The sequence below is a fragment of the Phallusia mammillata genome, chromosome 3 (assembly GCF_965637545.1).
Source record: "Phallusia mammillata chromosome 3, kaPhaMamm4.hap1.1, whole genome shotgun sequence".
Classification (NCBI taxonomy): Eukaryota; Metazoa; Chordata; class Ascidiacea; order Phlebobranchia; family Ascidiidae; genus Phallusia; species Phallusia mammillata.
Genome location: NC_137254.1, coordinates 30,883,042 through 30,902,241, shown reverse-complemented (window position 1 = coordinate 30,902,241; position 19,200 = coordinate 30,883,042). Strand labels below are relative to the sequence as shown.

Below are 19,200 nucleotides of genomic sequence, written 5' to 3'. Positions count from 1 at the left end.
CGGGTTAAGAACTCCTGCTCTAAACTGATATATAAGGTGAAACGGTTAAGGTGAACAGTTCAGTCTGATTCACTACCAACCAATCTGGAATCAGCAATTTAATGATACACAAGCATAAATCAGAAACTATCTATAGGTATTATTAAAGGGCAATGTTTGTCTCGGCTGAAATATGATGGGTGCCAACAGGCTCTAAACTGATCTATAAGAAGAAACAGTCTAGTGATTTACTACTGCTAACTAATGAGAACCAGCAATTTCATTACAATGAATCTTATCAATTTTTTCTGATAGTATAGGCTTCCCTGTTAAGCCAACGTCACTTTTAAAAAGTATATTTAGCTATCATTAAAGGGCAATGCACTGCGATATTAATAGAAAAATATTTTTTTCTTCCCCTGTAGACAAATTGATAACAAAATAATCCCGACAGCCTCAACAATTCAACCCCAGTCGGGAGCAAATAAATTTACATGAAGCGTTGTGAATGTATTTAGCGGTTGGCAAGTGAGTTGTTTATTTATTTTTCAGCAATAGTTTGTGACAAATGCGTGCAATTTTACCTTCATTTAAATATTTCCGCGAAGGTAGAAAAGCACTTATCTTGTACGTTGCGCAAGGAAAGTATATTTTCTAATTGACACATTCTTTTACCTCAATAAATTTAACAGGCTTGCCTTAAAGTGATTTAAATGTTTTTCAAACTTGATATAATTTATAATATTTGCAAATAAACCCAAGTACCTGCTGAGGACAAAATCTGACATGCCGTCAAAGATAAATTACAGTGTTGTCGGGGCAACAGGCGAAGCTGATGGATATTCTGCAAAAAATCTGGAACATCAAAGTCCAACAGTGCCTGGCTGGCAAACGGCAAGGTATAGCTATATAAACTAAAATAAAACGAGTAAATGTGTGATTATGTAGGTGTAATAAGTCATTTTTGTAACAGGTCACAAAATATAGTAGGAAAACATAAAGTATAATAGTGAAAGAATATAGCAAGGCCAGCACGCCAATTTTGGGGGGTTGCATGCGGAAAATTCGCACGAAAGGTATTTAATTGTACTGCCTTGACCTCTTTTACTGACCTTGCATGCGAACTTACGGGCTGTGCACGCGCGCATGCGGGACATGTTGGTCCCGCATGCGCGAGATCTTGTCGGGAACTGCCATGTTCTGCAGACTGGGGCAGCTGCACGCGCGATTTTTTTTTGAAACAAAAAAATTTGCACGCCAAGTTTTGCGGTTTTCACGCGAAAATTTTGCACCAAAGGCATTTAATTGGCCTGTCTTGACCTCTTTTACTTGCTTTGTGCCTGCTAAAATTGGTCTTGCACGCGAACTTACGGGTCTTGCATGTGGCACGCGGGACATGTAGGTCCTGCACGCGCGAGATCTTGTCGGGAACTGCCATGTTCTGCAGACTGGTAGCAAGGGGTGTGTGGGTGTTTTGTTTTTATATATTTTTGTAATAGACAGACAAAGTGTTCATATTCTAACATATAGACTTACTGGTTTTAAAGGCTTTTATTTAATATATAAACCTGTTGGCACCTGCCTAGTAATTTTGGTTATAAATGGGTAAGTTAAAGAAGTTGTAAAGCAAAAAGGTGACTGGATATGGCCTTTAAACGCAAAGTGTGGCTTGTGACAACATTAGGCTGGTTGAAAAAACATAAATGTAAAAAGCTCATAACCTGTTTTCACCTATGTTCAGGTTTTGCGTTTATCCACAAGAATTGATAGTTTGTTTGGAAGACCAAAGTCGGATAAAGAAACTACAATTGCTCGCTCACCAATACATGATTCCATCCAAGATTGAGTTTTTTGTCGGAAATAATCCAAATCCTGACAGCTTCAAAAGACTAGGGTGTGCATAAAGTTTTATGAAAACCTGTTTTTAAGCAAATTTGTTTGTAATATGTTTGTGTGATTGTAAAGGTATTAACCAGTGATTTTGAACCTATATATTGTCAGCACTCCCTTGAAATCACCAATCCATCTTTTTTTGGCAAAGTATATTCCCCCCTTATAGGTTAAGAACCACTGCTGTAAGCTAAAACAGTTTTTATTTTTTTCCTTTCTTGTTGTTGCCCTTCGCATTGAAATAGTATTATAACATATAGTTTGGTGTTGTACCTTAAATTAGTTTCTCAAACATTTTCAATTCCATTTTCCGCTTGGTTTTCATAAAACAAACATACTTTTAGGTACATCTATTTGTCAAACAATGAAAAAACCGGATTCAAATCTCGTGAGTTGAAGTCAGTTCATGTCGATGCGGAGGGTCGATACATCAGACTTGTAATCCACAAAAATCATATCAACAAGTTTAATCTTTACAATCAGGTAATATACAGCTTGTAAAATGGTGGATACAATAGACCTTCTTTAATGCAACGCATGGTAGAAAAGCCTAGCCTTTTAAGTAATGTTCAAATATAATACAAACCTGTTTTAAATGTGTTCTAATTTTTCCATCTGTTGCTTGCCACCGAAGAAATGTTTGAAATTAAATTTTGCTGCTTGGTGCAGCTAACCAGTTTTAAGTTATTTGTGTCATAAAAATGGATTAAGCAAGGGATTTTTTTCTGACAAAAATGAACACACTTCCAATATGATTGATTTGCAGATTGGCATAATGGCACTAAATGCTATCGGTGATTCTTCACGAAAACCAGCCAAGAAATTTAACGGAAACAACACATTACCTGATGGATTGTCAGAAAAACCTGATTACATTTCACCAATGGACGATCTTGCTTTTGACATGTACCAGGTTGGGAGTTTGCAGAACACAGTTCTACTTACTAGGGATGGGCCCAAACTGCAAATGTTCCGTTTGGCCGAGGCCGCTTGGTGCAGGTTTTAGCTTTATAATGTCCCTTACTTCACCAGCGGCGTAGTTTTTCAGAGATGCATTTTTCACCATCTAACACATTTTAAAAACATTCATTTTTGTTGTTGGATGCCCTTTCGAACACTAGTTTCGTATGCTAGCAGGGCATGAAAATGCATTTTTCATGCTTAGCAACTGCTTGGCCGAGCATCAATACCAGTGATGCTCGGTACCGAGTAATCGGCTCAGCCCATCCCCACTACTTATGTCTGATTAGTATTTATGAACCCTATTTTGCTTTTGAGGATCCTGAAGTTGCAAGTATCATACGACGATTGGATGCGCACAAAAAGAAAGCTGTTATTGGTTCGTATTTGCAATACTTCTCGCTACTTAGAGTGTTAAAATGATTTTTGTTGGAACTGCTCAATACATTTTAAGCCAGTAATTTTCAGCTGTGTGTCTTAGGAAGATTTAAGACTGCCGATTATTTGTAATAAAACTGCTGGAATAGCTATACCCATTTATGTTTTTTACTGCGTTTGTAATATACACTCGTTAATGTTTTATACACTGGTGACCAGCAAAACTGTGGCCTAACTTTAAGTGTGTTAAAGACTTTATTCGGTGTGACACTGTTTAGGCAAACATTTAAAAATTATACAGCTGTATATAATTATTTATAATAGTCATAATGCATAAAATGATTTTATTTTAGAGGAAAACTTCGATGTCGCAAAGCGAATGAAACAAGCGATCGCTGATTTACAAAAAGTCGGAGAAAAGCTAGCAAGGTGTGTTAACGTTTTTACTGGTTAGATTTTACAGCGACCATATTTGTTTTACATTGTTGTACTTGCACTGTACTGTGGCTCAGACTGTTTACTAATGTAATGTAAATATTTGAAGTGTAAATTTACTGTAGCAATGCAAGTTAGTAAGGTTTTGTTTGGGCAAGATGTAGGTCACAAATTTGAAGGGTTTGTTATTACTGTATTAAAATAGATGGGAACACTATACACGGACTTGAAAACGAGTTTAATCACAAACATTACTGCCAAGGTACTGGTGTATATAGCATACATCGTTCAGACAGTTCGACAATCTCTGTTGTCATCATCAGTAAAATAGATGGATTTATTGTGTTACTAATAGGTGTGTCTGTACAGTAAGGACTCGTTAAGTAACAGTACACGCTGTGGCCACACACCAGTTTGTGCGTAAAACACATTTTGATATGTCTTGTCAAATACACAAGCTCCCTGAGTACACTTAGGACCACTGTGGGCAACATTAGATGTGCACGCTATGGCTGCACACCTGTTTATGCGCAGCATAGATTTGCATGTGTCTGGGCATACACGCAAGCTCCCTGAGTACACTGTGGACCACTGTGAGCAACATCACACACTGTAGCCACACATTAATATGCAGCATAGATTTTTATGTGTCTGGACATATACATAAGCGTACTGAGTGCACTGAGTACCACTGTGAGCAACTTTAGATGTGCATGCTGTGGTTACACACCAGTTTATGTGCAGCACAGATTTCATTGTGTTTGGATGAACAATTTGCTGTTAGATCTTGTTTCCACAAGACTACTGTTAATTTGCTGTTACAAGACTAGATGTCCTGGTGCACAAAGAACGTAGAGTATATCTGCCAAGTAAGTTTCTAAATACTTTTCAAGATATGAGCTTGACAAAAGAAGAGCTGTGGAAAATGAAGATTATGATCTTGCAAAGAGTAAAAAAGCACAGATGGAGGAATACAGACTGAAAGTTTATCAACAGTTACAGAAGCATGATTTATTAGAAGATGCTGGAATTATACAACGACAACCTGAACATCGCTCACCAATACATCAAGGTCAGTAATAAACTGTTTCAAATAAAATATGCAACTGTTTTGTGTTGTACGATGTTCTTATAGGTTTCTCAGTGTTAATAATTTTAATACAGGTCTTTCCCCCCTACATTATGTACATAGTTTTTTAATACTCAGGAACACTATCCACAGACTTAAAAAGTAATTTAAACAAAATATAACTGCCTGAGTAGTTGTGTATGAAGAATACATCATGTAAATGTTGAAATGTCCATTTTCTATTGTCCACTGTACTACCCACATTCAGTGTTATTTACCCTGATGAAGGCAACATGTATAGGACGTCGAAACGTGGTACAAAAATACTTTGCCGCCAGAAGAGCTCTATAAATTTTATGTTATGTCTTTTTATTTAAAAAACATAACTGCCAGAGTTCTTGTGTGGATAGAATACACCATGATGTTAAAACGTCCTTTATTTATCGTTCGCTGTACTACTCATTCAGTGTTGTTTACCCTGATAAAGAGACCTGTATGGGACATTGGAACAGTGGTACAAATACTTTGCCGCCAAAAAAATTTGTTTGAAGTTGATATTATGCCTGTCAGCAAAGGTTTATATAAAATACATGTTATACTTTTTCCCCTAGAAATTGGTACATCCCCATTTCGTGACCAGACCCCCCATGAAGCAACCCCACAGCCACATGTCCCACATGAAGACGTAATATCGCCCAGAGATGCCTCTCCACAATATTCAGACGTCGCCTCACCAAGAGCTGTTGAAGAGGTGAGATAAATATGTGGTTGGTCTGATGTAGGCTCATGTGGTGTGATAATTCAACAATCACTTAGCCAGGGTACTTCAAAACAATGCTTTGCCTATTCATTGATGTAAGTCCATTATTTCTAAATGATTCGCCCCAAGGCCCTTGAACCCTTGAATGATGACAAATTTTATTTCACAAGATGTTCCTTTAGTTTAATGGTGAAAATAACAGCCCAAATAGACGTAAACAGCGACATGCTTTGTTTTTCAAACATTTCTGCAAATACTTATGCCATCATCAGTGATATGAAGGTCACATCAGTTACACCCGTTTATATATGCTTCACATAAAATAAAGATAAAAAAGGTGCCAAACAAGTGTCACTTCGTGTATTTCAATAAAAAGTTGTTCGTATTTAAATATAAAACACAAGATTGTAAATGCTATTGTGCTGCTTCCTAAAATGCACAAGCATAATACAAAAATACCTGAGTTTGCGCATAGTTTAGCTACACAGTTTTCTGTTCCTGTGACTGTTTGTGTAACTGTTTTCAAATAGACTTATTAGTGAGGATTTAATAAACAAAGCCATCACCAAAAATTTACCATGATCATTAATTTTGATTTTATTTGTTATAACTAAAAAATTCCATAAGCTCTTATGTTTATCTTAAGTCTCTAGTCAAAAGTTTCACAGGCAAAAGTTCAGAACATAAAAATTTCTATGTGGACAAAACTTATATTTCTTTTATCATCCAAGTTATGTTTTCGAATATTAACCACTGACCAATTGACAGAGAGATGTTACTCCAATTCCTGTTGAAACTCAAGTGAATTACGATGAAAAGGTGATTCCTGCGTTGGCTAAAGATGCGAGACAAGACCCGTTCATTGAAGAAGTAAGTTAAACAAACAGTTGAAATAATTTCAAACATTTTATTGATGTGTATGCTTACTATAAAATGTGGGTAGAGTTTTGTTTTAGGTTAAGTTGAGTTTAAGTTTTGATTTTTTGGCGAAATTGTAGCTGCAAATACGAGCCTAAATATTCACCTAACCGGAATTAGCTGTGCAAAGTTGATGTGTTATAAAATGCAAAAAATCAGAGAGCACAATTACATCAAAAAAAATCTATAAATTCACTGTTTATCAGTTTTACAAAAAAACAGTGAATTTTCTTACACATAAATTTGTTTTACAATTTTGTACTGGTAAAGCTTCTTACAATGTTAGCTTAAGGACATAGACCTTCCTTATTATATGATATCATTTTGAACAACAAAACCTTTTTGAACAAGTTAATGTTGTTTATGTTCAAGTAAGGCAGTTGGGGTTAACAATAGAGCTAAGATTAAGTTACAAACAGCTGATCAAGTCTAAAGGGAATTGATATGAAACAGCTGTGTATTTAGTCACTGCTCTTACACATTAAGAATCTGACCCTTATACATATGAGCACTGTACCACAATACAACGGTTGTTATACATCTCCCATTTATCTGATATAATAAGTTATAAAATAACAAAGGCTGTAGTTTAAGGTCCATGAAAAAATCCATTATTATTGTTCCTTGTGTTATGTTTGGTTGAAAGGCAAGGTTCAGAAGGCCACTGTTTTAGTTTTGCTTTGTATTCCAGTATTCCAAATTGGATAATGTTTTTGTCCATCCCTAATTATCCTTCTCAATTACTGCTTTTATTTATGTCATGAATTTACATGCACAATATGTACATGCGAAACAAACTTGTACCCAATTTAAGTCAAAATGCTAGAAGGCAAATGGTTGAAAAAAAGAAGGCGACGTTTTTTCGATAATTTAAACCAAACCGTTTTTTCCAGTTTGCATCACCACCCCCCGGGGCTTCCCCTAACAGACCAGCTGGTGTGCCCAGTGAACCGGAACCAATGTCCGAGCGAAATATCAGAGAAGCTGCTTCTGTCATCGATGTTTTTGGATTACCCCTGGTAGGTTTTCTATTTGTTATTTCCAACTTAATAGCTGAGCTAAGTATATTTTGCTTGGTAACAAAAAGAAAAAAAAAAACACAGCTACGGTCAAACTTCGATACTGTAATAAATTACAATCGTACAACACAACGTGGCACTACAGTACATTGTCACGTCACAAGGCTATTTTTACAACCGACCCTCGGTATTATGCCACCCTCGATACTATGCCACTTTCTCTCGGTCCCAAAGGGTGGCATAGTATCGAGGGTGGCATAATACCGAGGGTCGGTTGTAAAAATAGCCTTGTGACGTGACAATGTACTGTAGTGCCACGTTGTGTTGTACGATTGTAATTTATTACAGTATATAGTATAAGGTACAGTATACAGTAAAATTTATTACAAAAAACGGATAGATCGTGCATAGAACAAACAAGATCTGTTAGTTTTGTCGTGACACAAGCACGGAACGGCGTTTACATAACTCGCTGCAAAGCCGTGAAACCTCTTAACATGACCACGTTTGTTTACTCAAAGATTTGTTTTTCATTTTTTCTCTGTTTTATCATGAGCTTAAACCGAAAATTGTCAGAAGGCCCAACTTTTAATCCGCAACCAGACCGTTAATACAGTAATACTGTCCTCTCATGTGTCATAGTATCAAGGGTAAGGGGTGGCATAGTAAATATATTTTCTATTGAATTTAGTTGGTGACGATCAAAAGTGGTATAGTAGCGAGGGTGGCATAATATCAAGGTGGCATAGTATCGAAGTTTGACTGTATATAGTTGCATTAAAAATTGTAATTGAAAGTGCATTAAAAGTAACACTTACAAACTTTATCACCTAAAAATGAGTTTTTGTGTGCTTCTTTGATCAGAAATTTCCTGTAAGTAAATATATGTACGTTTCAAAATTGATTATAGTGTATGTGCAATGGCAAAATGTGATAAACCACCCTTCTAGTGTAATCAAACATTTCTTCCTAGTAAACCTAGTCTGCATTTCACATTCTTGAAATCAAGACAATTGCCTACAATGTTGTATTTCAGGTATCTGGTGCTTATTCGAAGACATGGTCGTTTCGTGAGGACGCTCTCCTCGCTGTTTACAAATTACTCACAAGTGCTCCTGACACAACTTCTAAAGAGGAGTTAAGGACCAATCTTAAAGCTGCAGTGTTCCTCATCAGAAAAGCAATCAAAGGTAACGAACCTTTCTGACCAAAGTATTGCTCTTCCAGCAGTTTTTATTGTATATATAAGCTATAGTTGAAAGTTCTACTTGTTTATAAGTTATTACTGCCAGGCATAATATCAAGTTTGTAGAGCTCTTCTGGCGAATGTAATTTTATTCCGACGTTTCGACGTCCTATACAGGTCGTCTTCATTTTTTTTTCCCTCTGTTTATTGTGCACTGTACTAGTCACATTCAGTGTTATTTACCCTGATGAAGACGACCTGTATAGGACGTCGAAACGTCGGAATAAAATTACATTTGCCAGAAGAGCTCTACAAACTTAATTGTATATAATCGATGCATATCTTGCTATGCCATAACCTGATAAATACATCTTGTATGGGACATTGAAACGTCGATTATTTACAATGCTGAAAGAGTAATACTTGTTTATACATTTAAGCCTGGCAGCAATGGCTTATTTAGTTACTGATAAGTTGACAATTTGGTGAAGTTGGATATCTCATGTTAAAACTGATTGCTTGTTGAATATCAGCCTATTTGGGTTGGGTTGTCACATATTTATATATTGTTGGTAGCAATGAGTTGGTCCATATAGTTGTACAGTAAACAGTTTTTGGTAACTATGTTGAATGTTAGTTTAACTTTGATAGCATTGATATAGAGATTTTAAAAGTTAAGTTGGTACAGAACGGTACTAGGCAATCCAATGATGTTTAAAATTTGTTAATATTTATATTTATTGCCTTATGAGTGTTTATATTTTTAGATAAAGTTCATGCAGTCTTCCATGCTGCTTTGAGACTACTTGAGTTAATACTTGTTGATTTTATTCCGAAACACAAACTCGGAAAAGCCGAAACCACTCATGCAGTAAATAGAACTCTTCCAAATCTTATTCAAAAGACGGCAGAATCGGTGAGTGGAAAACGTCTTCTGTGATTTACAGGATATTATACTACATATGTATCATAAGTACCAATGGTGGGGTTCAGCCATTTCTCACCGGTTCTACAGAACCATCTCATGAAATGTTATGAGATCAGCAAACCAGTTAGCATGACAAGATATTTGAATTCCACCACCGAAAGTTTGAATCTCACCACTGGTGTTATGAGATCGGCGAACCAGCTGACAAAAAATTTGAATCCCACCACTGGTTTCGACCCTTAAGATCAGTGTAGCTGGTGACAAGAGATATGCTGTATTGGCTAATGTACCATCTAGCAGTTTATTGGCATGTATATATAATGTGCAATATTTATAAAATAATGTTTTGGGATTGATGTATACATTCAAGGCTGAACTTTAATTGCTATAAAGTTGTCTAAATTTAAGATTTTTAAACCTTTTGTATAATTTATTTTTTTACCTTGTTTTGCGCTTGTAAAAGTGAGAAAGGGTTTAACTTAAAACTTGTTTGTAAAAAAATACTTTGTGCATCTCATGGCACCTCAGACCTAGCTTTACGTTTACTTGTATAGCAGGGATTTGATTCTAATTGTTGCAAATAAGGACTCAAATCAAAAACAAACACATTTCTTAGAAATAAGGACAAATCCCAGAAATAAGGATGGTATAACAACCCTGTGTATAACATTTCAAACAATATATACATACAGTGTTTTTTTAAGGTGCGTTTCAAATTTCTCCAGCGGTTTCCCAAATAAGCAAATATGGCTATTTTTTGGTATCTAAATGAAACACTTGCGGTCTCTTAAAACTGCTTAGCGGTCACCCAAACCAAACTTAAAAAAAAACCTGTATACATATATTGTGTATTTCTCAAGAAAAACTGCTTTGATTGAATGTTAAAAGGAACAAAATAGGCTTATGTAAAGTAATTGTGCAATTCTGTGATTTCATTTTTGCTGTTTGCCACAGAATTTACTAAAACTGAACAAATTTTAATTTTTGACGGTTCTTTCCAAGGCTGCTCGTTCAAGAGAGGCTGCAATGGAGTTTATTATTCGCATGAGCGAGTTTAACATGGTCCACCAACTTCAGCTGGTTCCGCAGCACACCACTCCTCCGTTTAAACGAGATATGGCCAACAGACTCGCTCTAAGTCGGATGGAATTAATTGAACATCAGCTGGAAAAGTTTGGTAAAATAAGCTTTTGTCTGTTTTCTTTGCAGTTAATCTTGTTTCGTGCTGTTAAAAAAAGTAAAACATAATTAAACTGCTTTGTTTTAATAAAAAAAAATTACAAACAGCAGCACATATGATAATACCACTATATTCTAATTTCAATTAAGTCGTAAATAAAATGAATGCCAAAAACCTAATCAGATGTGTTAAAATATGAATGTTATTCAAGGTTATTTATCTACAATGTATCTACAATATGTAGATTCTACATGCTGTTTCGAGGACACAAAATTGTGTTGAATTATTGTAAAATAGTCAATGGCTATTAGGTTTTTATATTCATACATTTGTGTGATATTCCTGTTTTGTTTAAAATACTAATACTTATCACACACACAATCTTTTACTTTTTGGTTTTTGCCTTGTTTTGCAACAATGAACTGGAAAAATTTGTCAATAAATAAAATACAAAGTACTAAACATTGTATTATCATGGGCCATTAATCTAATGATTTTCTCTTGGTTGACGGTTCAAGGGTGAATATATCTGCAATAGGTCACAAACTGTCTTATAAAAAATCTCAATATATTTCAGGTTTGGAACCTCCTGCCATGTCGTTGGACGCTGTTATGAAGTTTGCAACTCCTGCCCTCGAACATGCTAACGGGGCAGTTCGAGACAGTGCAACTCGGATTATATTTATGTTGTATAAAAAAGTTCGACTACCTGTGAAAAGTTACCTACCGAAAGATGACAATAGGACAAGAAAAAATCCCTTGTACAGGTTCGTGCTAAATCTATTTTGGAATATGGCAATCAAACCATTATATGGTTAAGTGTGCAACATTTTTAGAGGTTTGTATAAAAGGCTTACAGCAGGGGTGCACAACCTTTTTGCTTGACAGCAGATCCCTAATTTCACCAACGGCCGCCAATTGTTTGTTTGTTTTTGTTTTAATATTACTAATATTATTACTGTAAAGCCGCCACCTTGCATTTTTAAGAAACTCTGCGCCGGTAGTTTATGTGATGAAAAGACCATGTTTTAGTAGCAACTAGTGGCACTTGTATACTTATTATTTTGATGTATCATCAAGTTGTAATAGTAAAGTTTGCGAAAACTCTGTTATGTAGGTTTGCAAGTTTGTTTACTTTTGCTTCACTTGAAATAACGATATCTATAGATGGTCATTATCATGTCAGCAATTTTTGAATGTAATTTCTTCTAGAAACCTGTTTGATGGATTCGACCGATTGGACGGGAAACCGACTCAATCTGAGATCAGATCCCAGATGCAAGCGAGAGCCGCAGAAGAGGAACGGAGGAAGAAGAAAGAGGTAAATTACGTTGTGTTTGATTAATATCAACTCCATTTTGCCAAGCTTTCCCTTGTGCTTGACTGAAATATGCAGTTGGCCAGAAGGCTATAGTTTGGGATTTAATGTGTAATAATACTGGATTGTAATCAAGTTCATAGAGCTCTTCTGGCAAATGTATTTTTATTCCGACGTTTCGGCAGCCTATACAGGTCGCTCTCATCAGGGTAAATAACAAGACCTATATAGGACGTCAAAACGTTGGACTAAAAATACTTTTGCCAGAAGAGCTCTATAAACTTGATATTAAGCCTGGAAGCAATAGCTTATATACTGGATTGTAAAGTATTTGCATTTATAGTTGCTAGGTTTGAGAGACAGCAAGGTTAACTGATTGTTTTGGTACAAGGCTAGAGCATGATTAAAAAATGATGGCAAACCATAAAATAAAATTGCTTTGTTCATACTTGAAAGTTACATGGAGCATTGGTTCTCATCATAAGATATTTTTCTGAATGTTCAGGTTGAAGAACTACAAGCCCAAGTCAATCAGCTGAGAGAACTCAACAAACAGGTAAAAATGCATTGATATACAATTTGTATGTTAATGGCTGAAAACTACGAAGAGTACTTAAAACAAAGTTGGCATTGTAAGATTGTACAAACTTATGAGTTATGAAGGTTCACAACCAAAATTATTCCAAGTTGTAAAGTTGTGTGCTTTTTGGCACTTTTCTGTAAATAACCAAAGTGTTAACATGACACATTTGATGCTTAACCAAATAATACAGCCATATTTATGGCCTATATCTTTCCTAATCTTTATCTCACTTTAAAACCATCAGATTTTTGTGGGCTACATTTTTATAATACTGACACTAATCCTCTGATGATATACCTATGGCGATTAAACATATTTGTGTCTGTGTTATCAGGGTGTGCCACACGATGGCAGGCAAGGAAAGAAAGCAGCGCAACGAAACCCTCCACCACCCCAACCAGGTAATACTTGTGCAAAGATCAATCCATCACATAAGGTTGGTTTGTTTGGTAATAAATACTTTGTTTTGTTTTTTAGAACAAGTTGATCCAAATCAAAGCGTTCCAAATGACGACTCGTTTCTGGACAAGTAAGTTTCAAAAATTTATTTGTTTAATGCAATGTTATATGTGATAAATGTTCATGCTATTATATGTGTGTGCTCTGGTATAAAAAAAACTATCCAAGAACTCTTCTCAGTGTGTTAACCTGCAATTGTGCATTGGAGTAAGAATGTTTACAAACAAAATAGGAGGTCAATTGCCAATTGGTAGCTTTGGTATAATATGCATATCTAGAATGCTATTTAAAAATCTTTCATGGTTTTTGTATGAAAATGATTGCTTTATGTGTTTAATTCCCAGTACAAACGCTGGAGCTTCTATCCGGCTTTTTCATTCTGTTCACTTCTTCAGGCAAATAAGAATAAAGTTGAAATTAAGTTGTTGTTTTTAGATAATTTTTTTTATTCTGCCGTGAGAAAAAAAACAACTAAAATTTTCAGCTGTTGTACACACACCTTGTTTGTTTATTGCAGCATGTGTATTTTCTGTGGCGAAAGAGACGAGGGATTTACAGAGGAGGGTTTAGATTTACATTACTGGAAGCAATGTCCGATGTTAAGAAGATGTGAACACTGTAAACAGGTAAATTACTGTTGCTGACATACTCACAAGCTCTTGATATTCACATGTACAAGAAGGACAGTGGTTTCCGAGCTAGGGTTTGCTGATTTAAAGGATCTGTATGATAGTTTGAGGGGTTTCATGACTGCGAAAGCTGTAAATGCATTTTAAGCTTTTGAAATGGTAAATTTATGTGAGGATTGGAAAGAGTTAGCAAATATATAATGGGCCAAAACCAGTGGTGGGATTGAGTCGGTTCGTACTGGTTCTATAGAACCGTCTCACGAAATTTTATGACATCAGCGAACCAGTTAGAATTACTGGTTGCTGTCAATGGACTTTTTGTAACAGAATGGGCTGAAAAATATGCCTTTTGTGATAGAACTGGCTGACAAAAAATTTGAATCCCACCACTGGCCATAACTACTAAACGTTTGTAACCACTAAAAGAAAAATAGGAAACTTGAGCTACCAACAAGAATTTTTAGAGCACCCCCCAATTATCCATTTATTCTTGAATGTTTCATTAAAAAATAAAATGGCCCCAGTAGGTTGGTGGGTTCCATTTGAGTTGTTAGATTTCTAGTTTGTTAATAATGTTGATACCTTCCTCAAAAATTACCTTGTGTTTATATAACCAGGTCTTGCCCAATTTATGGACAATAAAAACTGTAATATTGAACAGTCTAGTGCAGGGGTCAGCAACCTTTTAGGCGACGTGTGCCAATTTACTTGTTGTTTCTATGTGTTAATGACCTCGCGTGCCAACGTTTTTTTAAATAATGGTGGTTCATGCCAGCTGATATCAATAATAGGGAGAAAGCAGAACATTTTGTGCATGTAAGGCTGAATTTTAAGACAATGGCATGTTAAAAACTAAAAACAAGCAGTGTAATAGTTTAAATTGTTACTTCAATATAAACACGAAAATCGGTTGGCGTGCATGAAAAACCACCTCGCGTGCCAACCTTGGCATTGCCGACCCCTGGTCTAGAGTTTTTTTATTTTATTTTGGTTTGGAATTATTTGTGATAGTTAATTCATGAAATGATAACTTGTGTTTACATTACCAGGTTGTGGAAATATCGGGATATAACGAGCATCTCATAACCGAGTGTGATCGAAAAAACGACTTTGGAAAATGCCCGAGATGTACAGAGTCAATTCTTAATCAAGATCTCCAAAAACATATCGCTGACAAGAAATGCACAGGTAATGTTGTTGTTGTGATTGAAATACAGTTTCCTATTGTTAAGCTAACCACTGGGTAACTACACTATTCATTACGTCACTTATTAATGTTACTGACACTTTTGAAAGGCAATTTTCTAGACCTGACTTTCACATTGAAATTGCCAATCCTGTTTAATGATGAGAATAATGGCCAAGCATCTATTTGGGCAGTTATTTTCATCATTAAACTTATGAACAGATCCGTATATAGTGTTTCAAAGTACATAGACAATCTTGCTGATTTAAATAACCTTTTGAAGTTGCCGCTTTTTATCTGGAAATTCTGATACATGCAGATTTTGCAGATGCATTTGTCTAATCAGTGGTACTCAATCAGGGCCCATGGCCCACCAGGGGGGCATAACCTGTAGGGGAGCCACGGATTTAGGCTGACTATAAACGCCCACAAAAAGTCAGTGAGCCTTTTTATTTAATAATTCTCAGAATTAAATGTGTGTTACAAATGATTCTATTTCTAATTTATTTGACTATTTTCCCACACTATTTGTACATATTGAGGTTTAATTTTAGCAAAATAGTTATCCGGATAGATCATGGACTTAACAGTTTAGTTGAATTTGCAACTGGCATTTTTGGTGAGGGGCCACAGGTCTTATGGGGTTACTTAAAGTGGGTCACGAGGCCCATAAGTTACTTTTAAGCGGGCCACAGTGCTGTAAAGGTTGAGAACCACTGATCAAGATTGACTAAAACATGAAAATGTTTTAAATGACTTGATCTGTATAATGTGACATACCTGTGTCGCTAACTAAGCCAAGCAGAATTTGTTTGCCTACTTATGCTCTATGAATTTAACATTCATATTAAAGCTGTGCAGAATAAGACTTCTAAACTAATTTGTTTATCTCTATAGCAACGACTGAAGGTCAGCAGGAACACTGTCCATTGTGTCATCACAATATCGTACCCGGCGAGGAATCGTGGAAAGCCCACTTGATGGGGTCAAAGAGAGACGCATGTGCCGACAACTCACGAAGACTTCCCTCAATAAACAGATGTAAGTGTGATGTATGAAGTGAATGTGGTGGCTTGCTGCTACCCTGTGGAAAAAAGCTCTCAAAAATGTCTGAAATTCTATCAACATTTCTTTCCAACAACCAGTAGCAGTTTTCACATTTAAAGTCAAAAAAGGCAACTCTTTTTTAATCTAACCTGAATGCCAATACAGTAGGCTGAACAAGTGGGTATAACTGTTAGCAGTTTGAAAAGTGTTAACTGTTTGTTAACCGCATAACTGTTCGCGAATCAAGCTGATCTCCCAAGCATTCCTGCCTATGTGAAGACAAAGGCTAGAAATATTTTTCCTACAATGGCATTACAATTAGTGATGCACCGAAGTTTTGGTTAGCCGAAACATTTCGGCCGAATCTGCTGTTTTCCAATGTTTCAGTTTCGGCCCGAACTTTTTTGAAAATTCGACTGAAACCGAACTTTTTTATTGCATGGAATTAAGGCCTTAAATTTCATTTACGCCCATACAAAACATCATTAATTAGCTATTTGTTGTATCTATGAAATTCCAGCCACGTTGTCTGCAAAATATTAGATGTTTAGCAAAGTTTACCCAGTGTGAAAGTGATTTTATTTGTCAAAATTAAGCTCACTCGCATCAACAACACAAGGTTCAGTTGAAACCATCCAAAAAACGGGGATTTTAGGTTCGGCCTGATTCGGCCGAAATTATTCGGTCTCATGGCCGAATATTGGGTTTCGGCCCGAACCTTTTTAGGCGGGTTGGTGCATCACTAATTTCAACCCACAACATGAGCCTTTTGGGGCTTGTTCTCTGCCAACAGAGCTACACAGACTCAGCAATGAACCCAATGAAAGTTCAATCACAAGCACCGTTGCTTGCCTCATATACTGCACATGTCAGCTTCATAGTAGAGGATCACTAGTTTGGCCATTATGCACATCTAAATAACCAAAATTTTTTTATTTCAGTGAGAGCAAAAGCTGAAGCGGAAAAGGCAGCAGCGACAAAAAACAAGAAGAAATCTCCTCGCAAATAGTCTGCTTGCCTTAAATTTTTTTGCTTAGTTTGCACAGGGTTATTGGCTTACACTGTGCGTCCATATATATTTTTATGCAGTGATATCGTACTGTTGTTGTTTCCGTTTGTTCCCTTTGTGTTGTGTTTTTTTTTCCTGTATACATGTAGAGGTAGTGGTGGGATTCAGCCGGTTCACACCAGATCTATAGAACTGTCTCACGAAATTTTATAAGATCAGCGAACCGGTTAGCATTACTGGTTACAGTCAATGGACTTTTTGTGACAGAACCGGCTGAAAAATATGACTTTTGTGATAGAACCGGCTGACAAAAAATTGAATCCCACCACTGATGTAGAGGTAGTGGCATAATAATGAATAACAGTGGTGGCTGCATGCAACAAAAACCTGCTTGCACATAACGAAATGATTTGTAAAAAGTTCTAGTGGACTTCTAGTAATATCAGCATTACTTGGCAGAAGTAATGAACTAATTGTCAGGAATTTACACAACAGGCTTCCTGACCTATTCACTTGACCTCCTACTTTTAAACATTTACACAAAAATAATTAATTTTTTTTGCCTTTAAATAAATTCTAATATAGTGTGTGACTAAACTGTGTCTTAACCCAAAAACTTGGGTTAAAAAGCCCTGATTCATTTCATAAAATCATGCAACTTGTTATGTGAGCAATTGATCAATACATTTGTATGAAGTTCCATTTCTTGTTAGTCAAAACTCTATAATTTCTGATTTTTTAGTCTTTATGTGTTATGTGGGAAAATGTACAAAAATATTCCTGTACAACAAAATAGTTCCAACGTTAACAAATAAGATTTTAAACTAACAGAATAATATCATCTATTATATTACAAACTTGGTCAAGCACCATTCTTTACTCTGAGAAAAATAACACATAGAAATTCTTTTTATCCATATCCATAAGTCACTAATTAAAATGCAGCACTTAAAAGCATGTCAAAAAGACAATAAAATAAGCAAATGCCTATATAGCATGTTGAACATGTGGGTATAACTTTTACACCAAATTTATATGTAACAAACCATATGTGTGTGTAAGCAAATGTTTTTGTTTTTATCTCATTTAAGTTTGTTTTTCATGTTACTGTCTATAAAGTTTGGTAAATAGTTTCATTTTCTTACTTGCATTTTAAAAATTAAACACTTTGCTTCTCTTTCTCCGGGTTCTATGTCAAGACAGCAAACAAAAACAATTAGGCAGCTATGTTTGAGACTTTACGTTTCTTGTTAAGCTGTTTTTAAGGTGAGGTATATAATTACAATTTGCTACTTGCTTGTTTTGGTTAAACTGGTTCCCAAGGGAGGAATTTCAAAAAAATTGCCGGGACAGTTTGCTTTAATTTGTACATGCAGTTTGTAATAGACGTTTTGCTTTAAGAATATAACCTGTAAAGTTGATAATACCATTTTAAATGATCCTTGTATGGTTTAGCATCTTCCGTGTGGTATATTAGGGAAGAATAAAAATGTTTTAAACGGAGGAATTTGCTGAAAAAGGTTGGAAGCCACTAGGCTGAAACATTTGCTATAGATTTATAAGTCTAAACAAATTTAAATAAAGTGGGCAGCTATTTTCCTGTAGCTGGTTGAATGTTTAGTGACCCCGATGGCACAAAAATTAACGTCGTTGCTAAAGGAAAATGAAACATAACAGCGTTTTAATAGGGTCTAAGGTTATAGCAACTTATAATAATTGTCAAGGATGCAAATTGCTTCAGAATTTTGATTCTGGTGAAACTGAAATAAAGTGTCGTTTTAGGTAGTTTACCAGCTAAGAGCATGATGGGTAATTCCCCTCTGACGCGAATAAACACATGTCGTCAAGAAAGTGCGTTACCATTGGGAAAGTCAGTTGATATTGGATTGGTACACTACAGAACACAAATGCATTGTACCTAATTTTTGTATTTAATGGCGTAGAAAGGAGGTACGCAATATTGGACCCTGTGGGCACTTTCAAAGCGTGTTTAGTTCAGTTGTTACAATAGTTGAAACTTTACAAACACAAACCTAATAACTTTACGTCGCTGGTTTGTTGAGCTGAAACAAATGATAATTGTTTGGTTTATTTCAGGATATGTATCAACATCAATAAATCACATAGGCTTATAACACTTTTGTTGTGCATCAGCAAATCAAGTTTTTTTGTTATTCTTATGTTTCTACTATTGGATTTATTTATGATGACTTGGGTACATTTTCCTCTACATAAACAATGGAGTTATGCAGAGACGCACTCGAAAG

The 19,200-nt window shown here is 35.7% G+C and overlaps 1 protein-coding gene across 1 annotated transcript; it reads left to right on the top strand.

The window, feature by feature from the left end:
• The first annotated feature begins 669 nt into the window (after positions 1 to 669).
• LOC145217861 (centrosomal protein of 104 kDa-like) lies at positions 670 to 18,111 on the top strand. Its single transcript, XM_080085218.1, has 22 exons — positions 670 to 878; positions 1,721 to 1,873; positions 2,214 to 2,352; positions 2,636 to 2,782; positions 3,148 to 3,208; positions 3,561 to 3,636; positions 4,536 to 4,714; positions 5,323 to 5,462; positions 6,240 to 6,341; positions 7,283 to 7,408; positions 8,445 to 8,598; positions 9,362 to 9,510; positions 10,525 to 10,699; positions 11,280 to 11,469; positions 11,915 to 12,023; positions 12,526 to 12,576; positions 12,938 to 13,004; positions 13,081 to 13,132; positions 13,580 to 13,688; positions 14,741 to 14,879; positions 15,775 to 15,918; positions 16,866 to 18,111. Exons 1-22 carry the CDS (start codon positions 766 to 768, stop codon positions 16,931 to 16,933), a joined length of 2,643 nt encoding a protein of 880 aa, XP_079941344.1. The 5' UTR covers positions 670 to 765; the 3' UTR covers positions 16,934 to 18,111.
• The last annotated feature ends 1,089 nt before the right edge of the window (positions 18,112 to 19,200 follow it).

Coding starts and splice junctions, on each gene's coding strand:
- LOC145217861 (XM_080085218.1), top strand. CDS start 766: ATGCCGTCAAAGATAAATTACAGTGTTGTCGGGGCAACAGGCGAAGCT. Junction 2,353..2,635: donor AGTTTAATCTTTACAATCAG/GTAATATACAGC, acceptor ATTGATTTGCAG/ATTGGCATAATGGCACTAAA. Junction 13,005..13,080: donor CCCTCCACCACCCCAACCAG/GTAATACTTGTG, acceptor TTTGTTTTTTAG/AACAAGTTGATCCAAATCAA.